This window comes from Mauremys reevesii, linkage group 7, assembly GCF_016161935.1.
Source record: "Mauremys reevesii isolate NIE-2019 linkage group 7, ASM1616193v1, whole genome shotgun sequence".
NCBI classification, from domain to species: Eukaryota; Metazoa; Chordata; order Testudines; family Geoemydidae; genus Mauremys; species Mauremys reevesii.
Genome location: NC_052629.1, coordinates 126,026,552 through 126,041,672, shown reverse-complemented (window position 1 = coordinate 126,041,672; position 15,121 = coordinate 126,026,552). Strand labels below are relative to the sequence as shown.

Here is a 15,121-nt window from a genome sequence, read left to right as displayed (position 1 = left end):
TGTTTATTGTACATACAAGAATGGTTGGTGACTGAGACATACCCTGGCTCATTTTTCTAACTCTCTTTCTCTAGTGTTTTTTTTCCTCTAATCCCCCTGCTTCTGGGCTGAAGTCTTTTGATAGGAACCCTCTCCTCTCCCCAACATACAGTATCGTCTGGGAATTAATTTGTTTGTGGTCTTGATTTGATTCCTCTCATGTGGAGATCATGAAGAAGGGAGAGAACAGGAGGGACTAGAACGCAGGAGAAAGGTGGCATGGCAAATGAGAACAAGGAGCATGTTGCATGTGTAGGGAGTAGTATGGAAAAGGGCACTGAGATGGGAACAGGAGGAGAAGTTTTATGGGGGAGCATAGGTGTGTGTGCCTGAAAGTCTCTGTGTGTTGATTTGGTCGTGTGAGTGGATACTGGTGAAGCTGTCTCTCTCTTCCTGGCTGTAGGATCAGCAATGGGACTATGAGTGTGTCCTGATTGTGGAGGGGAGGACAGTGGTGATGGATGCTTATGTTGAGGGGGAGGAAGCAAACCGATCACTCTGCTACATCACGTGTCAGCTACACCAGGTAAGTATTTGAGATGGCAGAAGCTATCCAGACTTCCCACTAATCCAATCTCAACCAGGTTGTTGCTGATGATCCTTAGTCTGACTGGAGAGAAGACTAAAAACTAGTTAAATTGTGAGCTCTTTGGAGCAGAGACCATCTTTCTGTTCTGAGTTTGTATGGTGCCTGGCACAACGGGGCCCTGATCCCTGAGGCTGCTGTAAGACAAGTAATAATAATTAAGTCTTCAGCTAACAGAAGGTTAGTTTTATCTGTACCATAGTACAATGATAATGCCACGATTGTGGCAGAGAACAATGCCATCCTTGTAACATCTCACTACCATTCCTATGATATCCAAAAGGTTAGCTCCATTGCCCTTTCATTTAGCACTCTGTCACTCCCACTAGCAGTGCTTTGTTTACCTGTTTGTCTGCTCTTCTGGGATTGGGGACAGCTCCTTTGCAGAAAGCCTCTGGGAGAAAACCAAAATAACAGAAAGTAAGATAGATGCAAGCATGAGATATGTAGCATGTACAATCCCAGCCCGCTGAGAGTGCTAGAGTTATAGATAACATTAATGTATTACGCCTGGCCTTTGCAACAGGAGAGAGAGGGATACTGGCCCAGAGATCATGGGCTGTTTCTACCAGGATGAGAGATTTGAGGGTGGTTTTGGAGGGGGGTGAGGAAGCTGTGTGCTGCCATGTGGCATGTGGAGAGGATTTGTAAATAGCCTGGAGTGGATGGCGCATGCAGCAGTCCCTAGAGGTCCCTGTCTGGGCATCCAACTGCTGTAGCAGCTTCTCTGACTGCCTTTGAGAGGCCTAGAGGGTTGAAACATGGTAATGGCTTTGCCTGAGGACTTGGAGTCATTTGACTCCTGTGGCTGTCATGGAAGGCTAGGCGAAGATGTTATGGTGAGGAGGTCGAGGGTAAAGATCATGGATTCTTCAAGTGCTTGCTCATGCACACCATTCTAGGTTTGTGCACGCCCACTTGCATAGTTGGAGATCTTTGCCTTAGTGGTATCCATAGGGTCGGCTGTGGCACCCTCTGGAGTGTGCGCTCATGTGTTGGTATATTTGGCGCCGCCAGCCCCACGCCCTCTCATTTCCTTCTTACTGCCCGTGGTGGTTGGTCAGAGCACCTTTCCCTTGCCTAGCAAGCAGTCACTGTTTTTTCTCCTTTGCTTCACATTTTAGTGTTGTAAATAGTTTGTTTACAGTAGTTAGCTAGTGAAGTAGTTGTTAAGCACTGTAGTTAGTAAGTTAGGGTCCCGGTAGGGACTTTGCCCCAGGCGGAGGGGCATGCCCTGGTTTCTGGGTTTTAAGCCCTGCGCCAACTGCAACAGGCCTATGCCTGATAGTGACCCCCATAGCAGCTGCCTGAAATGCTTTAGGGAATAACATGTAAAAGAGAAGTGTTGCATCTATAAGAACTTTCGTCCCAGAACACAGAGTGCGACATCCATTTGAGGCCTATCCTCCTGGAAGCTGCTCTCCGCCCAGCCTCGGAGCCATCCCAGACAGAGTCAAATCCCAGTACTTCGGCCTTGGTGTGTAGTGCACCCCGGCACTGGGCTTTACCCAGCACCTCTCCCCTTCGTTGGTGTCGAAGAAGCATGACCCGGCACCGAGTACCCTGGAGCTACATGGGGGTGCATCCCCGAGGTGGTCAGTGTGATCTTCCGAAAGTGGGGATCTCCCTGAGTGGACTTGTTTGTGACTTGCTAGAACTGGAAATGCCACGTGTTCTGCTCGGTTTGGGGGATCGACAGGGGCTCTTTGTCAGACGCCTTCTTACTCCAGTGGTTGGGGGCTCTGATGTATGCCTTCCCAGCAGTGCCATTAATCCAGAGTCCTCATGAAGATCAAACAGACAGGGCGAAGGTGATCCTGATAGCCCCGGCTTGGCCTCGCCAACATTGGTTCGGCACGCTGCTGGACCTCTCGGTGACCCCCCCGCTGTAGCTGCCTTTCTGGTCGGATATGCTGTCCCAGAACTACGGCAGTCTCCTGCACCTGAGCCTGGCAGCGCTGCACCTGATGACTTAGCTGCTGCATGGCTGAATGTGCAGAAGAGGAGTGCTTGGCCCGTGTCCAACCGGTCTTCTTGGGCAGCAGAAAACCCTCTACTAGGGCAGCCTACCTGGCCAAATGGAAATGGTTCATGTGCTGGGCCTCGGACCAGGGTATTAGGCCAGAGCAGGCCTCACTTCAGTTGATCTTGGACTACCTTCTACATCTCAGTCTCCAGGGCTAGTCCCTTTCATAAATTGAGGTCCACTTGGCCACTTGATCAGCCTTTCACCCTCCATTTCAGGGCAGGTCGGTCTTCGCCCACAACATGATGATCCGGTTTCTAAAAGGTCTGAAGCGACTCTATCCTCATGTCTGGGACCCTGTCCCTGCTTGGGACCTGAATCTAGTGCTGACACGGCAAGTGGAGGGCCCCCTTCGAGCCATTAACTTCCTGTTCCCTTCTTCTGTTCTCCTGCAAGGTGTCGTTCCTGGTGGCAAGAACATCTGCCCATAGGGTCTCTGAGATTAGGGCACTTAGTTTGGAGCCATCCTATACAGTGTTTTTCGAGGACAAGGTCCAGCTGTGGCCGCACCCAGCTTTCCTGCCCAAGGTTGTTTCGCAGTTTCACGCAAGTCAGGACATATTCTTGCCGATCTTTCTCCCAAAGCCTCATGAGTTTGAGGAGGAACATAGATTGCACTCGGTAGCCTTTTACATTGAAAGAACCAAACTGTTCTGTAAGTCAGTGCAGCTGTTCGTCCTGGTGGCGGGTAGGATGAAAGGTCGTCCAGTGTCTACCCAGTGAATTTCATCCTGGATCACTGTCTGCATCCAATTTTACTATGAACAGGCGAAAGTGCCTCCACCGGTGATTGTAACCTCCCGCTTGACTAGGGTGCAAGCCTCATTGGTGGCCACCTTCTTCAAGTGCTTGCTCATGTCGATTCCATTCTAGGTATGCGTGCCCACGTGCACAGTTTTCGGAGACTTTTGCCTTAGCAGTATCCATAGGGCTGGCTGTGGTGCTCTCTGGACTGGCGCTCTCGTGCAGCGGTATATCAGGCACCGCTGGCCCTACACCCTCTCAGTTCCCTCTTATTGCCTGTGACGGTTGGTTGGAATGCCTGGTCTTGCTTAGCAAGAGCATTAGCGGTTCTTCACTGTTCAGATCGTTCTCCTTTGTTATTTAGTCAGTGATTCGTTAGCTGTTAAATGTTTTAGTAGTAGTTAGAGTCCCGGAGCGGGGCATACCCCACTCCCCGGGCTTTAAGCCTTTTTTTGGGTGCAGCTGGACATTGCCCATCAGTGACCCTCGCGAGAGTTGTCTGAAGTGCCTGGGGAAGTCCCTTTGAAAATACAAGTGCCAGATCTGCAAAAATTTTCACCCCCAAACTCAAAAAGAGCGGGACATTCGATTAAGGGCCCTCCTGATGGAGGCTATTCTGCGCCCAGCATTGGAGCCCTCACGCTCAGACTCCACACCCAGTACTTCAGCGTTGGTACACAGTGCACTGGCACTGGGATCCACCTGGCACCATACCCCCCTCGCCAGTACTGAAGAAGTGGTCTAAGTCGTCTGGTCTGCAGACGCCGCGCAAAGGACCTAGAATCATAGAATCATAGAATTCAAGATCAGAAGGGACCATTATGATCATCTAGTCTGACCTCCTGCAAGATGCAGGCCACATAAGCCGATCCACCCATTCCTTTAGCTAGCGACCCCTGCCCCATGCTTCGGAGGAAGGCGAAAAACCTCCAGGGCCACTGCCAATCTTCCCTGGAGGAAAATTCCTTCCCGACCCCAAATATGGCGGTCAGCTGAACCCCGAGCATGCGGGCAAGACTCTCCAGCCATACCCTCTGGAAAAAGGTTATATCATGTCATTGACCCATTGTACAATTTACCAGTGTGGCACTTAATTGACCTATTGACTAAGCCCGTTATCCTATCATACCATCTCCTCCATAAACTTATCTAGCTTAATCTTAAAGTCATGGAGGTCCTTCGCCCCCACTGTTTCCCTCGGTAGGCTGTTCCAGTATTGCACTCCCCTGATGGTTAGAAACCTTCGTCTAATTTCAAGCCTGAATTTCCTGACTGACAACTTATATCCATTTGTCCTCGTGTCCACATTAGCACTGAGCTGAAATAATTCCTCTCCTTCCCTGGTATTTATCCCTCTGATATATTTAAAGAGTGCAATCATATCTCCTCTTATCCTTCTTTTGGTTAAGGAAAACAAACCGAGCTCCTCAAGTCTCCTTTCATACGACTGACCTTCCATTCCTCGGATCATTCTAGTGGCCCTTCTTTGTACCCGTTCCAGTTTGAATTCATCCTTCTTAAACATGGGAGACCAAAACTGCACACAATACTCCAAATGAGGTCTCACCAACGCCTTGTATAACGGGACTAGCACCTCCTTGTCCCTACTAGAAATACCTCGCCTAATGCATCCCAAGACCGCATTAGCTTTTTTAACGGCCACATCACATTGCCTACTCATAGTCATCCTACGATCAACCAGGACTCCTTGGAGGTCCTTCTCCTCCTCTGTTACTTCCAACTGGTGCGTCCCTAGCTTATAACTAAAATTCTTGTTAGTCATCCCTAAATGCATTACCTTACACTTCTCACTATTGAATTTCATCCTGTTACTAATACTCCAGTTTACCAGGTCATCCAAATCTCCCTGGAGGATATCCCGATCCTTTTCCGAATTGGCAATACCTCCCAACTTGGTGTCATCCGCAAACTTTATCAGCCCACTCCTACTCTTGGTTCCCAGGTCAGCAATAAATAGATTGAATAAAATCGGGCCCAAAACCGAACCTTGAGGAACTCCACTGGTAACCCCCCTCCAACCTGACAGTTCCCCCTTCAATACTACCCTCTGCAGTCTCCCCTTTAGCCAGCTCCTTATCCACCTCTGGATTTTCATTTCAATCCCCATCTTTTCCAATTTAACCAGTAATTCTTCATGCGGTACCGTATCAAACGCCTTACTGAAATCCAGATATATTAGATCCACCGCATTTCCCTTGTCTAAAAAATCTGTTACTTTCTCAAAGAAGGAGATCAGGTTGGTTTGGCACGATCTACCTTTCGTAAATCCATGCTGTAATTTATCCCAGTTGCCATCGGCCTCAAGGTCTGTAACCACTCTCTCTTTTAAGATTTTTTCCATGACTTTGCATACTACAGATGTTAAACTAACAGGCCTGTAGTTACCCGGGTCACTTTTTTTCCCCTTCTTGAATATAGGAACTACATTAGCTAATCTCCAGTCAAACGGTACAATCCCCGAATTTAGAGATTTATTAAAAATTATTGCTAACGGGCTAGCAATATCACTCGCCAATTCCCTTAATATTCTAGGATGAAGATTATCCGGGCCCCCCGATTTACTTCCGTTAAGCTGTTCAAGTTTGGCTTCTACCTCAGATACCGTAATGTCTACCCCCATATCTTCATTCCCATTGGTCCCTCTATCACTATTGCCTAGCCCTTCATTAGCCTCATTAAAGACTGAGGCAAAATATTCATTCAGATATTGTGCCATTCCAAGATTATCCGTAATCTCCACTCCGTTTAAAGTTTTAAGCGGTCCCACTTCTTCCTTTTTGGTTTTCTTCCTATTTATATGGCTAAAAAACCGTTTGCTATTGGTTTTAATCCCCTTCGCTAGGTCCATCTCCACCCGTCGCTTTGCCTGAGCTAGGTCTTGTGCCTGCAATGGAAGCTCTCAGGGGTACCGCTTGGTCAGACCCCCTGGTCCAGCCAGGGATCCACCTCTGACTCTGGGGAGCAGTAGGGGGTCCTGGCCCATTGCAGGGCCATTTGTGCCCAAGGCGGGCCTGGCAGCCAAAGAACAGTTAGGCCAACCAGCACCGCTGATGCCTGGCCACATGATAGATCCCACCAAGTCACCAGCTCAGATGACCAAGCCGGTAATGGGACTGCCCCTAAAGGCAGTGGAATGCCCCCAGTCCCTGGACTGAAGGCGTCATTTTCTTTTGCCACAGCCAAGGACCCTGGTACCGCAACCCTGGTCTCCGGCCAGGAGGCCCAGGTCTCCAATGCCACAGTCTCCGCTTACAAGACACAGGACTCTAGAGTCACAATGGCAATCCCCGTATTCTCGGTACTGATAGTCCTCCCACCAGCGATCACCAAGATGCCAGTCACCATCGCCTTGCAGATCGCCTAGGTGTTGGTCTCCTCAGACGCGAGACTGTTCCTGGTCGCGGCACCAGTCGCCAGGGCTATGGTACCATTCTTCGGGCAGGAACTGGCACTCGCCTTCCCTGTACCAGTTTCCGACAAGAGTCAGTCAACAGACTCAGGCTTCCACGGCCCCGCCCTGGTCCCCAGAAGAACAGTGGTCTGGGTTGGAGGGACAGTTTAGTCTTTCTCCTGTCCAGGACAAATCGTCTCCCAGCTGGGAGCCCGCCAAGGCGCCTGTGGCACCAGCATAGGTTATGGGGCAATGGCCCGCCCAGTGGCAATACTGGAATCCACGGTGGGTGCCTGTAATGCTGGCACCATACTCCCACGGCTCCTCTCAGGTGACATTGGACAAGCTACCCCTGGCACAGCCGGCACTGGCGTTGGAGCAAGGGGCCCAATCTGAAGCGGTGACCTCGAGGGAGGCCCCGGCAACCACAGAGCAGTTCCCAATGCAGCAAGGGGACGCCCCGCAGCCTCCAGCAATGCAGTCATCCTCATCGTCCCCAGATGAGGCGGTGTTGGGGCCCTCACAAACTAGCTGCTCCTCTGATGACATTAGGTAGCACCAAGCCCTCCATAAAAGGGTGGCGGCCCACATGAATTTGGAGGTCAAGGAGCTAGCTGAGGAGCCTGATGACTTCTTCAGTGTCATTCCCTCCTCTGCCCCAGCCTGGGTCACATTGCCTGTTCACCAAGGGGTCCTGAAGATCGCCAAGTTGGTATGGCAGACCCCATCTTTCATTCCTCCCACGTAAAAGAAGGCAGAAAATTAGTACTGTGTCCCCACCCAGGGGGTTGAATATCTATGCACACACCCTCCTGCGGGGTCCCTGGTCATGTCTGCCGTCAACGAAAGGGCCAGGCGAGTGGCATCCCCAAAAATAAAGATGCCAAGAGACTAGAGTTATTTGGCAGAAAGATTTGTTCCACAGTGAGCTTCCAATTCAGGGTCTCTAACCATCAGGCACTACTTGGCAGGTACAATTTCAACCTGTGGGACTCGGTCAGCAAGTTCAAAGAGAGCCTCCCACAGGATCAGGCACAGGAGTTTGCCACTCTGATAGATGAGGGCATGGCGGTAGCCAGGGGTATCCTCCAAATGGCCTGGGACGCCAAGTACTCAGCGTCCAGGGTGGTTGCCTCTGCAATAGCCATGAGGCGTAGCTCCTGGTTACAGACCTCCAGGCTATCCCAGGAGATGCAGTATACCCTTCAAGACCTCCCTTTTGAGGGAACGGGGCTCTTTTTGGAGCTAACTGATGCTAGGCTCCACAGCCTTAAAGATTCCTGGGCCACCTCCGCTCCTTAGGCCTTCATACTCCTCAGCAGGCCAGGAAGCTGTTCCGCCCCCTGCCGCCTCCACGAGGTCTTGGGGTCCCCCTCGTTCCAGCTCCTAAAAAAAAGGAGGACAAAGACTGGTTTTAAGCGATGCCACCAGTCGTCATCTCGTTCACCTGCTCAGCCCGGTCCTTCCAGGGATCAAGGCAGTCAGCAGAAGTCATTTTGAGGGTGCGCCCAAGGATGATGCCCCAGTTACTGCACCGGATCTGCTCCCCATCTTCCTCAACCGCTTCCACCTTTTCTGGTCAGCCTGGTCCCATATCACCTTCGACTGCTGGGTGCTCGACACAGTCTCATTGGGTTATACCCTGCAGTTTGTAGCCGACCAAACTGTCCATCCCCCTTCCCAGTCCCTCTTCAGGAACCCTTCTCACGAGCAACTCCTCGTTCAGGAGCTTGAAAACTTCATGAGCCATGGGGCAGTGTAAGAGGTTCTACAAGACATGGAAGGAAGAGGGTTTTACTCCCTTTACTGCCTCATTCCAAAGGCAAAAGAGGGTCTCAGACCCATCTTAGACCTGCACCGCCTCAGCAAGTCTCTCAAAAAGTTTTTGTATGGTCTCCCTGGCCTCCATCATTCCCTCCCTGGATCCGGCAGAGTGGTAGATTTAAAGGACGCATACGTCCGTATTTCCATATTCCCGGGAAATGTCGTTTCCTTTGTTTCATGTTGGGCCAGTACCATTTCCAGTTCATGGCATTGCCCTTTGGTCTCTCGTCTGCCCTGAAAGTGTTCACAGACACTCTACACGGCTAGATCTGGGGAGTCCAGATCTACCCGTACCTTGATGACTGGTCGATAAGGGACCAGTCCTTGGATCAGGTGCGGAGGTATCTCAATCTGGTCTGTTCCACCAGCCGCGATCTGGGCCTATGAATAAATGACAAAAAGTCGACCTTCACCCCAGTGCAACATATAGAATTCATTGGGGCGATACTCAACTCCACTCAAGCCAGAGCCTTCCTCCCTGAAAGCTGGTTCCATGCCATGGTGAACCTCATCTCATCTCTGTGTGCCCAACCACTCACCATTGCCCACACATGCCTGAGACTGTTGGGTCACATGGCATTATGCACTTACATGGTCTGGCATGTGCGACTCCGCCTCAGGCCCCTACAGGCATGGCTGGCGTCGGTTTATGTCCCCAACTGGCGCAGTATGGATCGGGTGATCAGGGTGACGGACAGCATACTGTCATCCCTTACCTGGTGGCAAGATCCCGCATCGGTGCTGGAGGGAGTCCCTTTTGCGGCCCCAGTCTCGTCAGGACTCATGTCTCTGACTCTTCGGACCTGGGTTGGGGAGCCCACCTGGGTGATCTTAGTACTCAAGGCCGTTTATCCAGTCACAATCGGTCTTTGCAGATCAACATCAGGGATTTCTGCCTGCAGCACGACATCTACCTCGTGGCCACTCACCTCCCAGGGGCCAGGAACGCTTGGGCAGACCACCTCAGCAGAACATTCTCCTCTCGCCACGAGTGGTCCCTTCACCTGGAGGTGGTCAGTTCTATCATCTGCAGGTGGGGAACTCCACAAGTGGATCTATTTGTGTCCAGGAAGAACAGGAAATGCCTCATCTTCTGCTCATTCCAGGGCAGGGACAGGGGATCCCTGTCAGACGCCTTCCTGCTCCCATGGTCGGGGCTCTGATGTACACCTTTTCTCCAGTGCCGTTGCTGCGCAGAGTCCTCATGAAAATCAAGCAGAACAGGGTGAAGGTCATCCTCATAGCGCTGGTGTGGCTGTACCAACACTGGTTCAGCACTCTGCTGGATCTCTTGGTGGCGACCCTGTTCCAGATACCGCTCAGGGTGGACCTGTTGTCCCAGAACCATGGCAGTCTCCTGCACCCAAACCTGGCAGCGCTTCATCTGATGGCTTGGCTGCTGTGTGGCTAAACGCACAAGAGCGGCAGTGCTCGTCTGAGGTCCAACGAGTCCTGTTGGGCAGTAGAAACCCTCCACTAGGGTGACCTACCTGGCCACATGGAAGCTATTCACCTGCTGGATGGCAAATAAGGATATTTGTCCCGAGCGAGGCCCATTGCAGATCATTCTAGACTACCTCCTGCACCTCAGGCTTCAGGGCTTGTCGCTCTCATCCATCAAGGTCCATCTAGCAGCCATCTCGGCCTTCCACCCACCACTCGAGGGCAGGTCGGTTTTCTCTCAGGATATCACAGCCAGATTCCTCAAGGGCCTGGAGTGTCTCTACCTGCACGTCAGAGATCCTGTTCCTCTGTGGGACTTGCATCTGGTGCTGTGAGAGCTCACGGGTTGCCCCTTTGAGCCTTTGGCTTCCTGTTCTCTCCTCCTTCTCTCCTGGATGGTCACATTCCTGGTCGCGGTCACGTCAGCCCGCTGGGTATCTGATATTTCAGAGTTCACCTTGGAGCCACCTTATATGGCTGTTTTTACTATATCGTAGTCAGCTGCTTGTGCATCACTCAGTGCCACGTAGGCAGCTTGTGCCTCTCCCAAGAGTAGGGAGCTAATTGGAGGGCCCATACTCTCTTCTCCCAGCCCACTCCTCATGCCACCCTCTCGAATGTCAACAAAAAGGCATCAGGGTTATCCGTTGGGCCCATTTTGCACAGTCTTGTGCCCACCACCTGGTTATCACTCCCTTCCATGGGATTCACCAGCTTCTCCATGAGCTGTTGCTGCACCTGCGCCCGCTGTGCAATAAATTGTTGTAGGTTCTGTTATTGTTCCGCCTGGCAGGAAAACAAAGACTGTTTTGCTTGTTGCTGGGTCTGCTGAAATGCTTGAAAGATTTTCTGAAACTCCTTTTGCTGTTCCACTGCCCAGCACAGAAGATTTCAGACAAGCCCCCAGTTCTCATAGGGTGGGGTTCCCTCACACTGGATTCCTTACTGCAAAGAATCCTCATGCACGCCAGTGACAAGTTCTGTGCTTTATTTACAATGTACAAGTGTTTGTTCCCCATAGGATAAAGCTTTTCCCCAAGTCTTTCCCTACTACCAAGGCACGGAGTGGGGTGGGGGAGGAAGAGATCACAGTTGTCTGAGATCTTAAGCTTCTCTGGCCCTTCCTTCCAGCCGTCCCCATCTCTTGCTGTCTCTTTCAAAGATGCTCAGCTAACGAGCTGAATCCCCTTGTTGATTTGGTAATCACCTGCTACTTAATCAATGCTTTCATCACTTTGGTTCATGTGGGAACACTAACCAGGTTCACAGAGAGGTGAGTCATACTAATTCTGTCATAAGATGTCTCAGCTGGAGTGAGTTTTTTGCACAAATAACACATGTTAACATGCAATTGAGCATTTCCATCTGCAGGTGGTCAGTTAGGCACACAAATAGCCATTTGCATGCACATATTTACATGTTCAATTACCCTGCCCATCTTTGAGAGTCAGGCCCTTTTGTCTCTTAATGAAAGAGGCAAGTTATTTGCTGCAAGGTGTGTTAAACTACTGTGTGAAGCACTGAGGCACTTCTGTTTATTCACCCAGTTAACTAGTGGCCTCATTTGGTCCCTGTGATATCCTGACATTCTGGTCTCTTTGCAGTATAGTTACTTGGCACCTCAACTTGAATTCAATGCTGTGATGTTTGTGCAGAGGAAGCAACACCTCCGAGTGGACAGCGCTGTGGATCTCTATGGTAGGAGAGTGACACCTCACCAGCAAAAGAGGGATTTAGGAAATGGGACAAGGGGTAGCTGGGAAAAATTTTAAATTGAGACTGTTGGTGTTCAGTGTGTCCCACAATAGTCCCATCACTGGGAAATCAGGGGCAGCCCTTAAGCTTGGATATTACAGGCTCTGAGTTCTTGTTATTTTGTTTGTTGGTGCCAGATGCTTGGTTGCTGGGGTCATTCTGTGCATTGTTGGGATTTTCACAGATGCCCTTTTGAATGTCGTTCCTCTGCAGTAACTCTCTATAACTGCTCCATGGGACACTCTGATTGCAGCCGCTGCCAAACGGCTGACTCCAAGTATAACTGTGTGTGGTGTGGAGGGGAGCGGCCCAGCTGCATCTTTCGAGGATCCTGCACAGAAGAGATAGTGGACATATGTCCTGCACCACTCATTTATTCAGTGAGTAATCACTACCCTTTACTGTACTGCACTCAAGGGCAATGGGGGTTCCACAAAGCAGTCAAAAAAACCTCACTGAAAGTCCAAATAGCAACAGCGGTTCCTCTCCCACTGTTAATTCTTCAGCACTGAGAGTTCAGAGAGCCTGACGCAAAGTGTTAGAGTGCAACCAATTTGTAGTAGCCAAGATGAAAGAAACAAATGTATACCTGTAGAGGTGCAGACTCACCCCTGTGGCACCTCCTGCTGGTGACTTCCGGGAATTAGCTCGTTCCAGCTCCGGAGCACCTTCTGCAGGCCGGTGATCCGCCTGTCCTCTGGCCCCTGTGTCCCTCCCAGGACCCAGTGCCCTTTTACCTGGGGTGCTGCCCCCTGGCAGTAACCCCTCAGTCTTAGGGTCTCCCCTCCCCGGGGAACCTCCACCCACTATTCCCACCTCGCCTCAGTATCAGGCTACTGCCAGTCATCGTCTAGCCCCACACCCTGGGGCAGACTGCAGTATCAGCCTACTCATCACTGGCAAGGAGGGTTTGGACCTGCTGCCTTGGCCTACCCCTGGCTGCCCTCTGCAACCCCCAGTACCCCTTGGCTTTCTGCTAGGCCACAGCCTGGGGCTTTCTAGGCTGGAGCTCCCCAGATCCTCAGCCTGTTCCCAGCCCTGCTCCACTCAGGTACTCTGTCTCTAGCTCCCTGCAGCCAGGCCCTTCTCTCTCTGAATGCAGAGAGAGAGTTCTTCTGGGCCTCTGGCTCACAGCCTTTTATAGGGACCAGCTGGGCCTGATTGGGGTGTGGCCCAGCTGCAGCCACTTCCTAATCAGCCCCGTTTAGCAGCTCCCAGCCACAACCTTCCCCCAGGGCTGTTTTAAGCCCTTCCGGGCAGGAGCAGGATAACCACCCTGCTACAATACCTCAGACCGATTGAAACCAAAATGCAGGAAACTGCTGGATCCAGGAATTGGGGATGAAGTCCAAAGAGTGGAGTCCCCTTGCTGTCCTAAGCCAGTGATTGGGATAGACTAGCATAGTGATAGCCGAGCCTGAAATAATGAAGGTGCACAGGATGGAGTGACAGTGACTTGGCAGGGATGGAAGAGGGAGCAGAGGTTAATAATAATTCTGGTTTATTAAAAAAATAAAAAATCTTTTTGACCTGTCCTTTGCTGAGTACCTTAGAGTATGTGTCTTAACCCTCTGTTTCCCTTGCTGTGACATTGTCCTCCCTCCAGTTACATGCTATACCCACTTGATGCTTCTTGTCATAATTTATCCTATATACTCTTAGGGGCATGAACTGTCTTTTGATTGTGTTTTTTGTGCAGCACCTAGTATAGTGGGGCACTGAACTTATGGGAGAGCCTCTGGACACTACTGCAATACAAGTAATAGATAACAGCTTATATAATAGCTCCTCACCACCAGAGCCCCCAGAGAAGCAGTCAGTGCAGCAGTGAGTAGGCAAAGGATGGGCTGCCACAGCTGTTCTAAAGGGGAATTTAATGGAAATATACCATTGTGAAGATCGGTGATAAGACCAAAGTGTGGGAAGGAGGAGGGCACGGATCCTAGGTCTCTCATTTACAGCACTCTACTCCTGCTGGAATTCTGCACCATTGTACAATGCAAAATTTGTGCAGAATTAATATTCCTCACAATTTTTTTTTCATGCAGAATTTGTGATTTCCCCTTGAGCACTCCCACTTGCTGTCAGCCCCGGGCATCTGGGGCTCCTGTTGATTATATTGTATTATTTTGACAAATAAAATATGTGGAATTTTACAGATTTTAAAAATATTGTGCACAGAATTTTTAATTTTTTGGCACAGAATTCCCCCAGGAGTAGCCCTTCCTGCTTATGATGATAGAGCAGCTACTCTAGAGCAAGAGAACCTGACACAAGTCTTGGCCAGCAAAAAGTGTCTCCTATGTCCATCCCAGGAAGAGGACAGAACTTAGGCTTTTTTGGATCTGGCATCATATTAGGCTGCCAGCATCTGAGGTGCTATGAAATGAACACATGCTTGGGAATCTTTGCAGGTTTATCCCCTGTCTGGACCAGTTGAAGGTGGCACTAGACTCACTATTGCTGGCTCAAACCTCGGCCAGAAACATCAGGATATTGCAGAAACTGTTACAGTTGCAGGAATTCCTTGTGCTGTAGATGTTCAAGAATATGAAATCTCCAGCAGGTAGAGTATCTGTGAAACTCCCTCAGGGAATGAGACATTGGGTTTCCCACTGGGCCACTGACATCAGAATGGGGTAATTTCCCACCCCCTCCCTAGCCACGGTAACCTGGATCAATACCTTCTGCCTCAGGAACTGAGCTGCCTTCTGCACCTTCCAAAGGGCATTGACACCTGAGTAAAGCAATTTTCCCCACCTGCTCACCACTTGGGCACTGAATTTGAACAGAAGCTGTTTATTTTTAAAGAGGTCTGACCCCTATCACTCCTCACTCCCAACACAAACAGCTCATGTAATACAGTCTTGATAAAAATATCAGACTGAAATAAACACGCTCTGAAAAACAGGGAGGGAAAAGGAGGGAAGTTTCAACAAAAGCCAAAACACCTTTGTTGGCATCAGTTAAATTTTAGGGGGCAAGAGGCTGAGACTAATGTGAATGGGGAGTGAGCTCCTCTGTAGCAAAGACCTTATCACCTGACAACCTGAAATGAGGCACTGGGATTCCTTATAGGGAGAGGGTGCCAGGTACAACCTGGCAGGATGAGTCTCAAAGAGGAAGTCTGAGATACAGCCAGGGCCTACTTCTAAGGGCTTTGAAGACCATTGAGCCCAAGGTTAATCCATCACTTTACAGGCATCAAATGTAAAGAGTTCTGGGGCGGTTTAGTTTGGTCACGTGTACTCAAGCCAGTGAGCAGATCATGCTGCCACATTCTGAACAAGCT

The 15,121-nt window shown here is 50.3% G+C and overlaps 1 protein-coding gene across 12 annotated transcripts in view; it reads left to right on the top strand.

Moving 5' to 3' along the window:
• Positions 1-15,121, top strand: part of PLXNB1 (plexin B1) — a 210,606-nt gene that overhangs the window by 139,088 nt on the left and 56,397 nt on the right. For all 12 annotated transcript variants that reach the window (XM_039482201.1, XM_039482209.1, XM_039482211.1 and 9 more), the window contains 4 exons: positions 443-565; positions 11,679-11,772; positions 12,043-12,209; positions 14,244-14,395. In XM_039482201.1, the coding sequence (XP_039338135.1) occupies positions 443-565; positions 11,679-11,772; positions 12,043-12,209; positions 14,244-14,395 (536 nt within the window). The remainder of the gene's footprint in view (positions 1-442; positions 566-11,678; positions 11,773-12,042; positions 12,210-14,243; positions 14,396-15,121) is intronic.